General features: G+C 38.4%; 1 protein-coding gene across 1 annotated transcript in view; it reads right to left on the bottom strand.

The window, feature by feature from the left end:
- The window catches only part of LOC106532059 (DNA-directed RNA polymerase II subunit RPB2-like), a 10,069-nt gene extending 1,528 nt beyond the window's left edge, over positions 1–8,541 (bottom strand). The window contains exons 1-3 of the mRNA XM_014028045.1: positions 8,401–8,541; positions 7,574–7,764; positions 1,350–1,980 (exon numbers count right to left, since the gene is read on the bottom strand). Of these exons, the coding sequence (XP_013883499.1) occupies positions 1,350–1,980; positions 7,574–7,764; positions 8,401–8,541 (963 nt within the window). The remainder of the gene's footprint in view (positions 1–1,349; positions 1,981–7,573; positions 7,765–8,400) is intronic.
- Positions 8,542–20,026: the final 11,485 nt, after the last annotated feature.

The raw sequence follows: 20,026 nt of genomic DNA, 5'->3' as shown, positions 1-20,026 counted from the left end.
CTCTGGGATCGCGGTGATTGGCGCGAGCAAGGTGACCAACGCCAAGATCAACCCCGGAACGAACTCTACGCTGAAGGGAACGGCTTCTGGTACTGTGAATGATATTACGTTAGGTGCGGGATTGCTTATGTCCGGAACTACATTGAGCACTACAACTACTGTTGCAAATTTGGTACAGTTTACAGGAGGAATTTCTTATCCAACGTTAACTGGAATTGGTACAACGGCAATTACATATACGGCGTTTTCAGCGTATGTTAGATACACAAACCTCGGTTCGGACGTTCGGGAGGTTTGGTCGTATCCCGGAGGTGTTTATACTCCAACATGGCCTGGCGGGGCGTCGGAACAAGCTGTGTACGTTGCATTTGTTCCAGACTACACAACGATTAATACGACAAAAAGTTTGAAGATTATTGAATATTCTTTGTATCGAAGCTTTCCTCCCGACCAGATCGCGGAAATTGTATTTTATACGATTGCGACGCGTGATACAGGAACAACTTTTTTCACGACGTTTGTTTCGTATATGGAAGGTTATTACGGAACAACATATGCCAATAAAATTAAAATATTTTCACAAGGCAGTAGTCTATTGAATACGCTTGGATATAGATTGAAACCAGAAACGACAAATTTTGGTGGTGCGATCGGGCCGTATTTTAATTTAGCGGTTGGTTCTGCTGAAGTATCTGGTAGAAATTATTTAAACGATATTTTTTCGACCTATGTTATAACAGCTGATCCTGCAGTTCAAGGAGCTTCTTCAACGATGACTGTTACTGTGGCTGGTAGAGGAACGACTGGTAACGAAGGACAACAGTTTTTTAGAACAACAGGGTCTGGAGCAAAAATTTTAGGAACTTCAACCAATATAATCTACGAACCTGTTAATGCAAATTCGACAGCAGATTATGCTGTCGTTGCGGCAACTAAATGGACTTATTATAAATTAGTTGTGTTCCCCGGATCACGCATCATAGTTGTCCAGCCACATAATCAAGGAGCGTTCAATTCGGCAGCAACTGCGATTGCAACAACGCATATTTACGACACAGTTCCCTATAATACATATGATAGATGGATTCCGACAATATTTGTTGGTTACATGGCATTAGGAGGAAGTTTTAGTTTAACGAGCAGTTGGACTGCCAATGCCGGCCAATACGCGTTTTACGATAGAAATAAGGTTCAGTATGCTTAACAATTTAAAGGTTTGAAACCTTTAAATTATAATTGTTTATTTAAACACCGATTTTAGTTTTAATACCCATTGCATTAAGCTCTTGTAATAAATTTTTAAAAGAATATGGTATATGACATCGTTTAATATTTAATGATTTGCAAACATGGCATTTTTTGTGTGTGCTGCTCATCATGCCACAGTCTTTGCAGACATCTATTTGAAATGGGTCGCTATTTAGAAACATGCGTTCGTTTAAAAATTGTGTGGCTCCGTGCACCAAAACACAGTCTTTTTCCATTTCTCCAAAGCGCAATCCTCCACCGTGTGCTCTGCCACAGTTGGGTTGTCTGTGCAGTGTTGTGACTTGGCCGTGAGACCGTGCGTGCATTTTGTCCTTGACCATGTGTTTGAGGCGGTGATAGTAGGTGGGCCCCATAAAGATTTGGCTTTCGATTCGTCTGCCGGTAAACCCGTTGTACAATGCTTCAGAACCGCTGTAATCAAATCCGTGCTCTATCAACTGATTACACAAATCATTTAAAAGGGTGGTTGAGTTTTCCATAAAGGGATTTGCAATTTTAAATTTTTTTTGAGGTCGTAGTGTATATAGTTTACCCATCACAGTTGCAATGATTTGGTTAATCGTCATTCTAGAAGGAATACAGTTTGGATTGATGATTATATCCGGAGTCATACCGCTGTCGCTGAACGGCATATCTTCCTGGGGGTAAATTATGCCACATGTGCCTTTCTGGGCCATTCCGGAACAAAACTTGTCGCCGATTTCCGGCACTCTAAACTGAGCAATCACAACCTTAACAAGACGACTTCCATTTACTGTCATCGTGTCAACGATACGGTCGACATACCCTTCTTCTCCGTGTTGCACAATAACACTGCTATCTATAATTTTTTCTTCTTCGTTTTTAATTCTTATGGTTATTTTACCAATCAAAACATCTCCTTTTTTAACTTTTTGTCTAAGTTTGACAATGCCCGTGTGATCAAGAAGTCCGTAATTGCAGTCGCGGATTTTGACGTTGTTTGGCGGAATGTCTATTTTTTCTTCGACAAGTCCATTTTTCTTTTCTTCGGCTGTAAATGTGTTATATGTTGCTGTGCCAAATAGGCCTCTTTCAAGAGACGCTTTGTTGAGAATGACGCTGTCTTCTTGGTTATAACCCCCATAACACATTATTGCGACTATGGCATTGATTCCGTTTGGGTAATCGTTGATTCCGTTGAACTCCGCGACATCTGTTGTTACGAGTGGCTTTTGCGGATAGTTAAGGGTGTGAGAAATTGTTTCGGTTTTTAAATTATGACATGGAACGAAGCCGATGGCTTGTTTAACCATCGACGTGTAAAAACAGTTTCTAGCAGACTGCGTGCGGTCTGAAAACGGGATGATGCTGGCAACGATTCCAAACAGTCCGCACGGGTGGAGTTCCATCAGTTTGTAATCCGTGTTTGGGTTTTCAATTAAATCGGTAGGTTCGATTGCGGTTTTGTTGGCCATAATTTCGTTAATATCAACATATTTGATTAACTGGTTTTTTAAGCAAAAGTCGAAAGACGGGACAATTGTGGATTTAAATTTAGAGATTTTTTTCAGATCAAATACGGGTCTTATTAATCTGCCAGAGTCGGAAAAAATTTCAACAATTTTTAAAACGTGATTAACAACAATACTTATATTGTTGTCTTTTAAAAAGTTGAGCTTGTGAATTTTATTAATATGCACCGACAAACAAGGCGTGCCATTAATAAAAACAGGAAAACAGTTTGCCAAATCTTTTTTCTCGCAGTTGCACACAATCGTATGTTGGTTTTCAAATATTTGTAGTAAGTCTATAATTTCGCAGGTTGCGATTCCAACGGTAACCTCGCAAAAAATGGCCATGTTTAGCACCGTTCCCACTCCCTTGCCTTCTGGAGTTTCGACTGGACACAGTAGAAAGGCGCTTGAGGGGTGTATTTGCCGCAGCTCTGATGTCTTGGCTTCTTTCCCGTCCTTGCTTTCGGGTATGACAATCCGTCTTAAGCTGGAATAGTTTGCCAACAGTGAGACTTTCGGGTTCACAACTTGCGAGACCCCTGTTCTGATGTAAGTGTTTCTCTGAACCCCCCAGTACCCAGACGAAAAGCTGTACAGAATCCCTGTTGTAAGACCCGACGTGCGCAAAAAGTTTAAAATGTCTGGTTTGCGGTTTTTGATCTGCGACACGCATGATTTTTGAAACTTTTTGTACAACAACCTAAACAAAAAATAACACAACTCTCCTGCCGTTTCTACTCTTTTGTGGTTGTAATCATCTCTACTGTCTATTGATAAAACACCTGTTAAAGTCAAAAGATATTTTTTGATCATTAACGCAAGTAATTGCGCTCTTTGTTGTTTACTGGACGTGATTCCCAAATGGGGAAATAGATCCTGATCGATGCTCTTTTGGATATCTTCGATCGTCAGATCGTTGGAACAAGCGCCTTCTTTGTCGACACTGATGCTGACATTTCGAAACACGTTGATCAACGCTTCGGTGTCGTCCTCCTCTTCGGCCTCGTCATCGCTTTGTTGAGCAGTGTCAATCGAAAACTCTTCGAAACACGTATTTCGGATATTTTCAAAATACCTTTCGTATTCGTTCGGAAGGTTGAACAGATCATAAAAATCTTGACTCTCTAAATGATATCCCAAAGATTTGAATACGATTCCGACAGGGACATCGACACATTTTCCTTTGAGTTTGAGAGAGACGAGGAGCTTGCCTTTGGCCATTTTCACTTGGACAGATGTTGAGTGGAACGTTTCGTCGCACATGCTTCTCATTTCGCAAATGAGAAGGTCCTCTTTCTGAGTCACGGTTTTGACAAAGCACAGTGGTTTATTGTAGGTCTTGCGGACTTGACTAATCAGAACGCGTTCTTTGCCGTTTATGATAAAATATCCGCCTTGATCAGAAACAGAATGTCCATTTAGTTGTTCATTTTCTTTTAAAGTGTGTTTGCGCAAATGGCACGCATCAGACAGAAGCATAATCGGGATTTTAGCAATGGGAACTCGGTAATATTCGTTGATCTGCGGAATCTTACCCTCGTTGTTTTGAATCGTTTCGATTATATCAACACACACGTTCCCCATGTAACTCATGTCCTTGTTGCGAGCTTCCTGCGGATACAGCGGTCGGATGGTTCGGTCGTCATCTATGATGCTTGGGTGTTCCACGCAGATATTGGTAAACTTCAAGATATGACTGTCATACTTTGACGACTCGTATTTAATCGAGGGTTCATTGTTAATGATATTTTTTAGCCCTTTTGATATAAACCAATTAAAGGTGTGTAATTGATGTTGTACAAGACCTTTTTTTTTAAAATAGCTTTTGGTTATTTCGAGTCTATTTTTTTCTGACAATAATGTTTGCATTTTATTATTTAATTTAACGTTATTTTTAAAAATTTAAAATCATTTTTTAATGTTTTAAACAACATTAAAAAATTATATTTAGTTTTGACGGTTCGTACGACTTTAAAATTAAATGTTTACAGTTTTGACGGTTCGTACGACTTTAGGGGCCGCGACTTTTTCTTCGCCGTCATCATCGTCATCATCGTCGTTGCTGAATTCGCTTTCGGACTGCTTTTTCCACTGAGACGTGGCCTTTAAAGCCCACCCACCAGACCTTTTAATCATGGACTTGGCAACGTGTGGCTGGCTCCATTTTACGACCAATACATCATGAACCTTTACTTGCAATGCCAATTTTGAGCCAATAAAAATACTCTCAACCTTTAAAGATGCTATAAACCGTCCATATTTTTTGGCGATGGTTAATGGGTCATCGATGGTTGTATAATTGACTTTTGTGGGTTTTCCGTCAACCATGACTATTTCATCCCCTTCTTCTTTCTTTTCGGTTGGCAATTTTGTTCTCTGTTCTGTAAAAATGGTTTTAAATTTACCTTTTCCGTTTTCATCCTCGACAAACAGAATTTTGGGATATAATTTGGGTCCGTCTGTATGTCCAACTTCTCCCTCTGTCCAGGTTAATCCTTTCATCGAATCAATTTGGCCTCTAAATTTATTTTGAAACGGGCTTTCCTTTAAATGCTTTCTGCATGCAACAGCCAATTCTTCATATTTAGCCGCCCACTTTATTTCATCGACACTAGGATTGTTACGATCATACAAACACAATGAAATCTGATAAGAGCATTTGTTTTGATCTAACATATTTTGATTCAGACCAAACGAAAATACTTCTCGGGTTTCAATTATTAATGGCTTAATTTGATCTAAACTTTTGATCCACTTTTCCGAAAGATTCTCTTTAAACCACTTTTTAGAAATCAAGATAGTATAACGTTCGACCGGAATATCACACATCAAATTTGGATTTTCTCGACAAAGATCTGTGGCATTGAACACCATAAATTTTTGCAAAATTTCGTCGTTGTAATCTGGCAAGTCCTGATACAAATTGGGGTTAATATTATAGAGAAATGGTTGTTCAGCCAAATCAGAGTCAATGTTAAACTTGTACCAGTCGTAATCGATCAGGATTTGGTAGTTTCCATCTCCAACAGTTGAACAAATTTGTTCAACAGAGTCAACTTTTAGGGTTTCCAGTAGTTTTTCTAAGTCGGTCTTATTTTTTTCAGCAAGTCCAATCTGCGAATCAAAGTCGACAAGTTCATTAAAATCATAGAATGATTGTTTAATATTTTCGATTTTTCTGGGTTTCGGTCCAGTAATTGCAACAAAAATTCTGTTGAACGTGATATTGCTGGGGGCCGAAGGTAATTTGGATGGTAATTTAAACATGATGGGGTTTGAAAAGACTAAACGCTCAGCATTAAAGTGTTTCAAGTTGGTCAAAATCAAGTTGTTGTTGTTGTAGTATAAATCAAGGCGATTATAATTGGTATCTTTAATAACGATTGTATTGTTTTTATTGTTTTTTTTATCTTCCATTGCTTGTTTTATTAATCTCTTTTTTTTTAAAAAAAAATCAATTTTTTTACTTTGGGGCGACAGGTGGAGTGATTTTTAACACCTTTTTGGTGTTAAAAATTCTTGCTCGTCTCTCTCTTCAACTCGGGCTCGTGAGGTCACCGAACTCAAATAAAAAAATATTTCGCTCGTCTTTAACACCTTTTTGGTGTTAAAAATTCTTGCTCGTCTCTCTCTTCAACTCGGGCTCGTGAGGTGTGAAACCACCGAACTCAAATAAAAAAATATTTCGCTCGTCTTTAACACCTTTTTGGTGTTAAAAATTCTTGCTCGTCTCTCTCTTCAACTCGGGCTCGTGAGGTGTGAAACCACCGAACTCAAAATAAAAAAATATTTCGCTCGTCTTTAACACCTTTTTGGTGTTAAAAATTCTTGCTCGTCTCTCTCTTCAACTCGGGCGCTCTGCGCCCTACCAGATCCCGAAGGGATCTGGCGCCCGTGTTATTCTGGAACCTTGTAAACATGGTTAATCAACATATTCCAGTCAATATCTTTAAAAAGATCGTGTTTCTTAACCTGTTTTGCACCTCGGTATCCCAATCGTTCTTTTGGATTCGTGGTCAACAGACGCGAAACAAAATCTACAGCGTTTGGTTGGTTACGAGTGGTTCTCTGCACTTTTTTTATCAAAGATGTTGGCGAGCCAGCATTTTTCTCGAAAATGCCCTCGTCCAATAACAACTCTGAAAACAAAATTCCAGCCGACCAGAAATCGACAGCACGTGTGTATTCTGTTTCGCTTGACACTTCTGGAGCAATATAAGGGATTGTACCAAAGTATCCTCTGGCTTTTCCACGCTTGTTGGTTCTGATCGATCCTCCAAAATCTACAAGCGTTAAATAACCATCGTCCTCGACCATGACATTTTCGAGTTTGAGGTCTCGATAAATGATGCCGAGAGAGTGTAATGCTTCCAACGCCAAGATAAGCTGCGATATGTAGAAAATAGAACGCTCAAGAGAATAAAGGTTGTCAACAACCTTTTTTTCAAACAAATCGCCAGATGAGTAAAATTTCATCACGATGTATAAATGTTTACATGTTTCAAAAAGATACAGTGGGCTGGTTAAAAATGATTGATTTTTAATCAGCTGATTGATCATTTTCTCATTATGTGCATATGTTGCATTTATATCGACGATTTTTAGAGCGTAAAGAGTTTCGTGTCGCTTAGCCAGCTTTACTTTGCCGAACGCACCACTTTGCAAATCCGATGTAACCTCAAACTCCGCAATTGACGATGTTGGGTGTTCTTGGGTTATTTCAAACCACTGGTTCATAACTTCTGTTGGTTTGATGTTGTGTTGTTGTTTGAGTGCAATGGCAAGTTCTGCTATATTTTGTGTTAAAAGTTCCATATTTAATATTGTACTCAATGTTGTACTCAATGTTGTACTCAATGTTGTACTCGATGTTGTACTCGATGTTGTACTCAATGTTGTACTCGATGTTGTACTCAATGTTGTACTCGATGGTGTACTCGATGGTGTACTCAATGTTGTACTCGATGTTGTACTCAATGTTGTACTCGATGTTGTACTCGATGTTGTACTCGATGTTGTACTCGATGTTGTGTTCAATGTTGTGTTCAATGTTGTGTTCAATGTTGTGTTCAATGTTGTGTTCAATGTTGTGTTCAATGTTGTGTTCAATGTTGTATTCATATTTATTTATTTTTTTTATTTTTCGATTTTTAAAAATCATTTATTTAAAAGACTTGTTGGTCTCGAGGCAGTTATACCCACAAAAATAGATTTTCTTGTTTCTAAAAACCGTAGCAATTTTATCATCGTTGAGCTCTTTTTTGCACTGTGCACATTTTTCTAATTCACATTGTGAACCAGAACAGCGGGCAATACGCCGTTTTGATTTGGTGGGCTCGACTGTGGGATTAAGCGAACTTTTAAATTTTTCAATAAAAGTTGGATTGTCAATTTCGATTAGGTTGTTTTCAAGCAAGATTAACTCTCTTTCGATCAAATGCTCCAATTCGACGACCAAATCATCGCTATGCACATGTTGTATGTTTTTGACTAGTGGTTTGCTTGCATAACGAGTCAAAAACATTTGAATAAACTTCTCTGAGAATGGTCTGTTTGTATACGGGTTCGTTGGGACGTCTTGTTCCTGAAACATGGTATACAAACTGTAAATGTTAAAACAGTAGATCTCGTCAGTTGAGTCGTCGGTATAAAATACAATGTCCTCGTCGTTTTCGTTTTCAACGTCTTGGCGATTCTTACAAATTGACTTGATATCCGGGAGTTCCACTTGCTTGGCCGGCTTCGTCCACAAGAGGGGCTTTGTGGGTTTTCTGACGAGCGACGAACCAATGTACATGTTTTCGAAAAAGCTATTCACAAACTTTACTCTTTCATCTTCAAGCTTCTCTAATACAAAATCCTGTGTTTTTTTAGGAACGTTCTGTACCATAAATATTTCTGGTAATTTATCAGCGTCTGTTAAGAAAGGTAGTGTTCCCGGTAGATAAATTTGTTCGCGCAATCGTTTGACGAAGACAGAGCTTGACACAAAACTGAGGTTAATTTTCAAAAAAACAATCAAATTGGCAAGCAATCTAACAAATGAGTCGCCATCCGTGGAATTTTTTTGAATTGTATGCACCACAGTTTCAATAAAATCACTATTAATAGATCGATAAGATATAGGAACGTTTCCTTTGATCGCATCTTGAAGAGCGTTTGATAGCTCGTATTTAGCAACCAAAATCATTTCTTCGTTTGAATTGTTTTTTTTCAAATCATTAATATATTCAACCTTGTTATGATTCCAGACTCGAAGATACTCTAATTCTGTCTTAAACATGTCTTCGTCCTGTAATCTGATTCCCTTTGTAGAAGTATCAATTGCGACGATCAATCTATAAATTTCGGAATTTTTGATGATGGTTAAAATTGATCCCTCTTGAAATTTAGTGCTTAAACATTGCATATCATAATATTTATTTGTGGGTTGATAAAATTTTTCCTGATTATACACAATAAATTTTTTCAAATCTATTAATCCTTCAAAGTCTCCTTCCACCGGATGAATATAAATATTATTAACCAAATCTTTAACCCATGGGATCTTTTTGTATAAAAATTCACAATCTTTATTGGTTATATCAGTTTTAAACTCGGTTATCCGAACCGGTTTTTGAACTGGTTTTTGGACAACGCTGCCAGCAAATACCGGCTTAGTGAAATTGCCCTCCTCTGGAAACTCAACAAGCTGTGTTAATTGCTGCTCAGACTTCTGTTGCACCACATTATCTCTTATCTGCTGCAGCTTATTCTCAGTCGTCAGACTTTGATCTGGGCGCTCAGAAGAACGTGATGACGAAGACGAACGTGATGACGAAGACGAACGCGATGACGAAGACGAACGCGATGACGAAGACGAACGCGATGACGAAGACGAACGCGATGACGAAGACGATGAACTTTCATCGTCGCTCGTAACAGTTGCCCATATATCTCGTTTGAAATATTTTTTAAAAAAAATATCCAGTGGATATTTTTGATCCACAAATAACATAGCAAACTCTTTAAACTGATTTAACGGGATAATTCCATCTTCCAGTTCAAACTGAAGATGACGAATCATTTCTGAATATGCTGCGTTTTTGGAAAGGTTAATATATTCTGTTAAAATGGCCACCACATTTTCTAAGGGGATGTCTTGTTTTTCTAAAATTTTGCCGAAGCTGTTTTTTAAGAGGGTCAAATCGTCTTGATCAACGCTTAAAAGCCGTGTTCGTTCCAAATCGAACATCTTTTTGATATCTAACAATTTTTTTGACTTTTCGTTTGACATTTATTAATTACTTAATCAACAAAAAATAATTTTATTTTAATTTTTAAAGATAAAATATCTTTAAAATTTAATTCTCGTTCTCATTTTCAAATGATAAAGCAACAGGGTGTGCTTGGATTACGCCGAGATCAAAGTCTTTGAGATACAAACCGTCTAACGTTCTAACACGGGACAGTGCCGTATAGGCCTGCCCGTATTCGAACACATCTCTCAAATCAACAAAGACACAGTCCAAAGTAGAGCCTTGTGAAGAGTGAACGGTTAATGCATATGCTATTTTTAGCGGGATTTGAGTGACATACCCAACCTGTTTAACTGTGCCGTGAACAACAGCGTGTAAGGTAAATTGTACCGGCTTCACACAAATCTGGCCACACAAAAACTCAACAATCGGCAAATCGTCTGTAGTAAAACCAACCACAACTCCACGACTACCGTTTACAAGTTGTGTACTTTGATTGAATGTGAGCATCACCTGAGCGCCGAGACATAGTTGAAGTTTGTTTGGGGTTGTAGAATTTTTTATAAACGTTTGTTTTATATATTCAAACGACGTGGGATTTAAACTCTTGGTGTTACAAAACATCATGTTATATTCACGAAACTGATGACCTTTCGCAGCCAGCTTGTCTAATTCCCGGTCGTTTATGACAGCCACCGCTTTTTTGGTGCAGAAAAGCTTTGTGGGCTTGATGGTCAGATTTGGCGAAGGACTGCAAACCCTCTTTTGCAAAGTAGTTATGACATGGTCATCAACGATACCACGCCGTATTTTGTTCAAGACGCGTTTGAACGCGTCGTCTTGTTGCCGCACGATACACCTCAGCTCCACAGTCACGTCGATGCACTTTCGGAAGCTCTGCGAGGCGACAATCAGATCTGCACTGTCACTAACACACGGCAACTGGAACAGATCACCCGTAAATACAAGCTGTACCCCCCCGAATGGTTTGGAGGAGCCGCGAATTTTGCGGGCCAGTATTTCAAGTTTTTCAAACAGTTTTGGATCCAACATACTTATTTCGTCTATAATCAGGGTTTTCATGTTTTTCCATATTTCGAGTTTTTCGCGAAACGTGGTTAATTTATTGTACAACTTGTTAACATCTTCTTTGCCAAGGCCAATCCCAAGATACGAGTGCAAAGTTACTCCGCCGATGTTAAGTGCTGAGATACCGGTAGTCGATGTTATTCCCACCGTATTTTTTTGGCTGTGTGTGTTATAATAGTGTTTGAGGATCGCGGATTTGCCTGTTCCGGCGGGCGCGTGTATAAACACGTTGCGCCCTTCGCCAATCAGCCTCAAGACATGTGCTTGCTCGGGGTTTGGGTTAAACGAGTTGGTGGGTGGGTGTTGCTCGATGTACTTTTTCCAATACATGTGCCAAAAATGGGGGTCGGTAAAAAACATGACATCTTGATAAGGTAAATTGGTCAAATTTTCGAGTAATTCTAAAGGTAGTTTCTGTGCATATTTTTCCATCTTTTTATTTAAATTAATTTAACCAAATAATTAAATCAAATAATCATTTTTAAAAATTATCAAACAATGTTGCGAACGTCGCGGAGTCAGGGAGTTTGCTCTGCTCGTAAATTTTTCTTAATACAGCTAAGATCTGTTTTTAACTTTGTAAGTGAAATGCGGTTTTTTGCTTCGGTGTTGATACTTAGGAAATCTTCCTCCTTTATAAATGGGTTTTTAAGGGATAACCAAAAAAAAATTGCAGAAATCCATAAAGTGTTAATATTGTCGGTAAGCTGTTTACCTCTGATTGAGTGTATTCTCACAATTACCTGCTCTATTTCATCATAGTATTTAATTGAGATGCCATACTTAAAGATCAGTTCCTGTAGCTTTTCCTTATGTGTTGAAATGAACGAATGCCCAGAGGAGGGGTCGGGTTCGCGAGATTGCCATCTGAGTTCGCCCATCTGAGGTGGTGAAACCATCGAACTCGGGCGCTGAGTTCGCCCATCTGAGGCTGAGTCGTTGTCGCATACCAATCCCATGGTTTGTGAACGCATCGGGTACATTTTTTCAAACACTCCGGTATTTTCTTGCATCGCAATCTGGCACAATCGAATACCTTTTGCACCGTGTATTCGTGTAAGATTAAACTTTTCCAACAGGTTTTTAAAACTTGTGGGTCTTTTTAGGTAATAGTACGCGTAATACAAAGATGCGCAAAGTATTGACTTTCTGTTGGTACCTTTGACGGTTTTCGTCTTGGTTGTTAGAATAAAAATTTTTTCAGCAATCTTAAGAACTGATACATCAACAATTCCATAATCTTGCTCTAACACAATCCAGGTTGAAGACTTTTGCGGACCTTGAGTACATTGTGTCACGACAAATTTATCTACATACAACTTTTTCTCAAAATGAATTGAACAATCAACACATGTTGAGGTTCCATTATCCTCGAGTATTAAATTTTTATGATTACACATTTTAATTTGTTTATTTAACCTTTTTTTAAAATCATTTTAAAATGATTTTAAGATGTGAGAAGCGCGTAAAATTGTGAGATTGGGTTAGATTGCAGTTAATAAATGAAAGATAAGAAAAAATTGGTGTTGTTGGATCTAGACAACACTCTGATATGTGCTGAAGATTTGAATGCCCCTTTTGATTTGAGTAAAATGGAAAAGGCCCGACAAACGTTTAAAACTGTTAGAATGCAAGATTATTATGACATTTTTGAAAGACCTCATTTGCAAAAGTTTTTAGACTACCTGTTCAAACATTTTAAGGTTGGAGTGTGGACTGCTTCTTCAAAAGAGTATGCAATTTTTATAGTTAAAAATTTTATCACCCATCCAAATAATGAACATAAACAGGAACGCCACATTGACCTTTTTTTATGTTCACATCATTGTAACGTATCCAAAAAATTTTTCAAAGGAACACCAAAAGATTTACATCTAATCAGCGACAAATGGCAACTAGAAGATATTCAAAACCTTCTTTTAATAGACGATTTAGAAGAACTTGCAAAACCTCAGCCCGACAATGTAATTGTTGTTAAACCATTTATGTACGACCGAGACGACGCATATAATGATACCGAGCTTTTGAAGACAAAAAAAAAATTAAAAACTTACTAAATAAATGAAACATCGGTTGATTTTATTTAGTTGTCTACTATTAGTTGTCAACGGTTGGCACTTTGCCACAACAGACGAAGAATGTGACGAACAAAGCCGCTGCGCACCTTGGCTAACGTGTGTCGATGGTAAGTGCACACGATGTAAAAAAGCTGGAGTCGCTTGCGATCCAAGCGACGGAACCTGGGGATGCTGCAAAGGATTAACATGTACCAAAGTCCCCGGCCTAAATTCTAGCATTTGCGAGGTTTCCAGCAAATGCACCAAAGATCAAGGCTGTCAGTTCGGCTTAAAATGTGTGCAGCGGCTTGGAGAGTGTGGGGTGTGCAAAAGCGATTATTCGTTTTGTACATTGCCGTACGACTCCGGCGAGTGCTGTAGTAACTATTGCTCCATCTTCCCAGATCATCCCGGAATTGGGGTTTGTAAAAGTTTGTAAAAGTTTGTAAAAGTTTTAATGGTTTTGAACCATTAAAACTGTCTCTCTTCTCAACTTGGGCGCTCTGCGCCTTTGTGAGGCTCGTCTCTCTTCTCCACTTGCAAGTCAACTTTCTTTTGGATCCGTAGAGCAACGAAAATGAACACGTAAAAGTTCTAAATCGCTTTCAGAAAAGGTATAATACTGCAATAAATCAAAAAACAATGTTTTTTCCAATATAGGTTTGTTCGGGTAAATATTAGCCATCAAACAAATTAAATCTTCGACATTGATTTCATTGTAAAAAAGCCGAATAAGCTGTTGGAGACGTAGTTGAGCGCCTGACCCCAGAGGGGTCGGGTACCCGTTCCGTCGCAAGCGACAACGAGCGCCTGACCCCTCTGGGGTCAGGTACCCAACGTCGCTACCCTGGGAGTCGGGCTCGTTGCCCTTTTGACAACGAGCGCCTGATCCAAGACTAGTTGCTACATAATTGTATAAGGTTTCAATTATATTTTCCTTTTTTTTTCTGAAAAGCTGTTTTGCCCATGGATTGTCAATCCAATTGAAATTTATTGCATCTAAAAAGTCCAAAGTTGTTGATATGTCTAAAAAGTTTGTGATATAAAAAATTTCATTTGAGAAAACAAAGCCCATGTTTTGAATCGTTGTTGATACATTTTTAAATAAACATTTGGGTTAAAAAATTCATTTTTGGGTTTCTTCATCAGAACAACTATAAGTGTCATACTCTATTTCTGTTGTTGGACGAGTTAAAAGTTGAAGGCTTTTTACGAAATCGGTTTTACTTGTCAATTTACACCCCACTTTTTTGGCGTTTAAGAGTTTTGCCGAATGTTTTCCATCCAGTGTATTAAAAATTACGTCCGTGGTTTTTTGAGATACGGAGCTGGTGACTTTACCGCCAAGTTCTACGATCCTTTTCTCGAGAGAAGAATCTCTAAAACCGGTAAACACAAATGTTCTGCCCCTAAACCCATCACTCTGGACAACTTTTTCTCGAGAGCCACGCCGAAGACCCTCGCCCATCTGAGCGCCCTGACTGGTTGCCCGAACCCTACCCCGAAGGGGTAGGGCCACGGGTAGGGCAACGGGTAGGGCAACGGGTAGGGCAACGGGTAGTGACGAATCGGTAATCCCCACCAACGATTTGATATGCTTTACACGGTTCAATCCGTCTATCCAACAAGGAATAATTTTATTTACCATTGTATAGGTGCTTAGACCATCGAACTTTGAGTTTTGCAAATCATCCACCGAACTTTGAATAGGGATTGTTTGAATCTTTTTTAACCCAATTCCTTCTCCAAACACGTTTAATGCGGCCAACAATTCGTGATATGTTGCGTTTTGTACTTGTGTATAAATAGACGACGCGATTTTATGCGCTAATTTTATACCAATTCCGTCGGTCGTGCTCAATGTCGGCGAAGCCGGGTTTTGCAACTCTTCCACTGTTGCTTCAATAACTCTTTCAATTGTAGTAAATCCGGCATTGTAAATTTTTAACATCGTTTTATCTTTACAGTTTAAACAGTTTAAACTAGTAAAAAAATATACCATTTTTTTAATCACAACATCTTGAGGATCGTCTCTAAAAGTGTGATACAAATCAACCGATTCTGCTGTTTGTCCGGAACGCCACGTGCTGTTTTTTGGCAGCTCTAGCATAATTTTTCTGTCAGTTTCCAAAACAGCAACAATATGTGGAATAACATCTCCACGTCGTGTAATCAGAATTTTCGCACCTGTTACAATATGATTATCAACAATATATCGCGCATTAAACCCAGTTAAAGAAGAGATAACGACACCACTCAACTTAACCGGCTCGACGAGAACACGCGGTTTGTATTTGCCGCTTTTCGACAATGCCCACATCACTTCGGTGACCACGGTTTCGGCGGTTTCTCCTTGAATCTTGAATGCAAATGCGTACTTGGGGTTATCCGAACTGCTGCGAGTATATGGTTTGTTGACCGATATTACCAGTCCATCAATCTGATACTTGCTTTTTTGTTTTCTGCGACTCAAATACGCCGATAGTTTAGATTCGTTTATTTTGTGTTGTTTAAGTTTTCGATTATACACAACCTTGAATTCTAACAATCTCAATTTGTCTATTTGTTCAGCATATGATTGTTGTAACGTGGCATTTGGGTCAATTATTTCATATGCAACAAAGTCAATGTCTTTTAGCACATCAGAATCCGGAGAGTGTTTGGCCAGTTGGCCGCTCACCATGTTTCGCGCGTTTTTGAACTCGTTTTGGTACTTGGCGAAGTTTTCGTTCGACACGACCAACTCTCCTCGAACCATCAGCGCAGAAACACCCGACAAACTCGGGAGCTGCAATCCGCAACCAATCAAATGAGTAATGTCAGTTCCAACTGTGCCGTTTCCCCGACTGTAAAGCATCACCCGCTTCCCTTCCACTCTCAGCAAACAACTTACTCCGTCCAACTTTTCCTCAACTATAAACTCTATATCGTCGTATTTGCTTAAAAAACTCTTCAACTTCTCTTCTGTATTGTATTTGGTCAAACTACCCATAAAAACAGGCAAATCGACTTTTTTCCCGAAAGTAGGTGAACATCCGACAGTTGCAGATAACTTGAAATGATTGCACAATGCATCATAGTCTTCATCCTTCATTATTGGAGTGTCAGAATTAAAATAGGCAATATCGGCCTTGTATTTTAAAGTTTTTGGATCCATTTTATTAAATATTTTTTTTAGTTACACCAATCATTTTTTTGATAAATTTTAATGTTTTAGCATTTTAATGTTTTAGCAACATTAAAATTTTAAAGTTTTAATTTAACCAGAGGGAAAGCCGATCAGAGTACCAAAACATATTGTGTTATCAACTTTTACATTCGTAATTCGAATTGTTACCAATTTGTTTACCAATTTGTTTATACCTGACTCCTCTGGGGTCAGGCGCTCGTTGCCCTTCGGGCAACGAGTAACACTGTCATCTGCAAATCCTTGGACAAAAATTTTTAACGGTCCAATATCAACCCACTTATATTTACTAATTGCACTTTTTTTCAAGATAGCCTGAAAAACATGATTAATTTTCGGAATATAAACATCTGCTTGGAATTGAACATCAAAAACAACATGTCCAGAGTTGTTTAAACGATTGTCTAAAATATTGGTAATTGTAACGTTAAAAATATACCCAATATTTTTATAGGTTTGTGGGTATTTTTCGACAATCATTCGTTTTAAAACTTGAAATAGATCGTGATTCAGCAGACGTGGGTGCACGACCAATGTCTCAACGAACAATTGTTGTTTCAAGTAGGGGTCCATTTACTTGTGGTTTTTATTATTTTTTTAATCATTTTTCAGACAAAACTATTCGGTTCCGTCGACATAGGTAATGGATGTGCTATTTTAATATCAACTGGCGGAGCTGATGGAGTCAATAAACTGCTTTGATTTAGAACGGTCCAATTTGCGTTTTTTGTCATTAGTATTTGCTCAGAAGATCAGATCGAAGATCAATAGAAGATCAATAGAAGATCAATAGAAGATCAATAGAAGATCAATAGAAGATCGAAGATCAATAGAAAATCAATAGAAGATCAATAGAAGATCAATAGAAGATCAATAGAAGATCGAAAATCAATAGAAGATCCACCAATTGTAGGAGATAAAACATCAACCAGGCTGGATATCTTAAATCCGGGCAAGTTACCAAGAACGATAGGCTAGTTAAAAAGACGATTTCAATTCGGGAAGAGATGGTGAGGATATTTACTCCAATTTTAAAACATTATCAAACGTCCCCATTACAACTTGATGCGCCACAACAAGAATTGTTTTTGTTGGGAAGGTCGTCTTAATCTTATTAAATATTTTTGTGCTCAAATCCTGATCCAAGTTTGCTGTACACTCGTCCAACATGACAATTTGTTCCCCCAAGATTTCTTTGAACGTCAAATCAAACGCCAGTTTAACTCTGGCGTATTCTCCGGTGCTCAGCGATTTATAATCCACCCTGTTTCCTTTATAGTTGATAATGGTATCAATCTGTGGCCGTTTCTCGTGTAAAAGCTCCAACACAATTTGTATTGGGTCGCCTGTGCTTTCAGAAAAAAAATCTTGCAAAAAAAGACTCAAATGCGTATTAATTATATCAATCATAAATTGTAACGATTCGTGCTCGGATTCAACCACTTTCTGTTTAAATAGTAATATTTTTATATATTGGTGTTCCAATTTTTTTTTTTCATTTGCAAGTGCTGTAAGTTCTTGTTGAATGGTATCATATTTTGTCAGTCGAGCTTGAAATTCGGCGTACTTCTCAAAGGACGCCCACCAATTTAAATATTCCTCAATTTGACCAAGTTGATCGTTTAAATCAGAAATGGTGATCTCCCAACCTCTGGATGGGGTTATTTCTTTAATCTGTTCATTAAATTTATATAGTTGTTTTTCAAGTCGTTGTTTTGTTTTAAATTTCTCAAGGTCCATCTGCCTTTGACGCAAGAGCTCTGACACAGATGCAATTTCATCCAACAAACACGCACTAGCGACCTCGTCGTACGCATTCTTAAACGTCTCAATCTTGTTCAAGATACTCTTCTTGATTTTCAACTGTTGTAAAACATTACCATGTTTTATGGTTAATTTGTTATGCTCTTTTTTTAACGACAACAATTTTTCGAGTTCGAGATCGAGATCGAGATCGAGATCGAGATCGAGATCGCGATCCAATCCTTCCAACAGTTCCTCTGCCCCACCCAAGTTCTTCTCCATTTTCAACAGATATTTAGAGGGTTTAAAATTCTTTAATTGGTCAAGCTGAGCAGATGCTTCAATGTAACTGCTTACGTTTTTAATCTCGGTTACAATCGTTTCCAAATTTCTCGCCCCAATTACACAATTATCCTGAACCAACCGATCTTTCGTCTTTTCCAACTTTTTAAGTTTATCTTTAATCTGAACCAACCGGTTAACCTCCACTTGCATTGGGTTGTCTCGAGAATCGGGCGATTCGTCGCGACCATCGGACTCGACTTGTTCAAATGTGTCAAGATTGATTGTCAACGTAGTTTGACAAACCAAACACCGATACCTCTTCAAGAACGACCGCTTCAAAGCAGCAATTTCGTCGTTACATCTCCCCAAGTCATGCTTAGACGCAAACTCTACTGCGCGTTCATATTCGAGTTTTTGCATCTTCAGACCAGACAGATACTTGTCTGGCTCGTCCAGTGGCACGCAAAGCGCGCCGGATGCCTGCGCGCACAGTTTTTGGTATTTGTCGACTTTTTGCTCCCAATCGTCGCGTTCTTGTTTCAGAAGCTGTTGGTATTCCACCCGTTGACTTTTTAGCTCTTGTGCTTTAATAGATTCGTTCAGCTGCTCAAGCTGACTACTGATAATGGCGCTGGTCTCATCGGTTATAGATTTATATTTTTCTAGTTCTGTTAGCGCATCTTTCACGATTAAAAATTTTTCTCGTTCTTTTTGAAACAACAAACTCTGTTTTGTCATTTGCTTCAACTTAGATTCGAGGTTCAACACTTGTTGTTCTACTCCGGCTGCAGACTCAATCCCACTTCGAAGTAGCGATATTTCACTTTCAATAACCGATTTTTGGCTTGTCAACTCATTCCACTTTTTTTGTTTAGCTGTCATTACATCTAGCAACCGCAAAAGTTCTGTTTTCTTTATCAACAGCTCATCTTTACCCACTTCGTGAGATTTGCCCACCCAAACAGGTTCTTCCATATGTTCTGGTTTTTCGATCAACCCAGCCATAGATGTTGCAGTTGACAATTGGCCATCGATAACGGCCAGTTGTTTATTAAGTTCGGCTACTTTATTTTTTATCTTGAGTTTGAGGTCTTTGACATTGCAGTCTGCGTTAACAATTTTTTCAAGAAAGTCCATTTTTTCAAAATGGGAAAGATCCAGAAAAAAAACACAACTGTTTATAACACCAAAATATTTATTAAGTAACACTTGCGCCTCCTTGTCTTCATAAACACAGTTATTCCAATTAACATATAAAATATTTGGTCGTTTCGTTCTTTTAATTTTGAAATCTTTGTACTCCAAAACAACTTCGCAAGTTGTTTTGTTATGCGAGATTAGATATTTTTGAGACGTCGAACCATACAATGCAAACTGTATAGCTTGCAATATAGTCGTCTTTCCTTGCCCACTTGGACCACTAATTAACGTGAGTGTATCATCATCAAACTCAAACGATTGGTAATGATAGCATTTAAAGTTTTTTAATGTAAGTTTCATCTTTATTTTTAATTTTATAGTTTTTTTAGTTTCATTTTGTTGAGCGAGACGCCTTAGGCATCACCTTAGGCCACGACCTCTGGTCGGTCGCGAGCGCAGTTGGGGACTTTGCCCAACTCCGAATAATTTTTTAAAGGTTAAAAAACCTTTAAAAAACAATCTTCTAAAAAACATGTTAGTACA

This window comes from Austrofundulus limnaeus, unplaced genomic scaffold, assembly GCF_001266775.1.
Source record: "Austrofundulus limnaeus strain Quisiro unplaced genomic scaffold, Austrofundulus_limnaeus-1.0 Scaffold714, whole genome shotgun sequence".
Lineage (NCBI taxonomy): Eukaryota > Metazoa > Chordata > Actinopteri > Cyprinodontiformes > Rivulidae > Austrofundulus > Austrofundulus limnaeus.
This window is presented reverse-complemented; position numbering and strand designations above follow the sequence as displayed.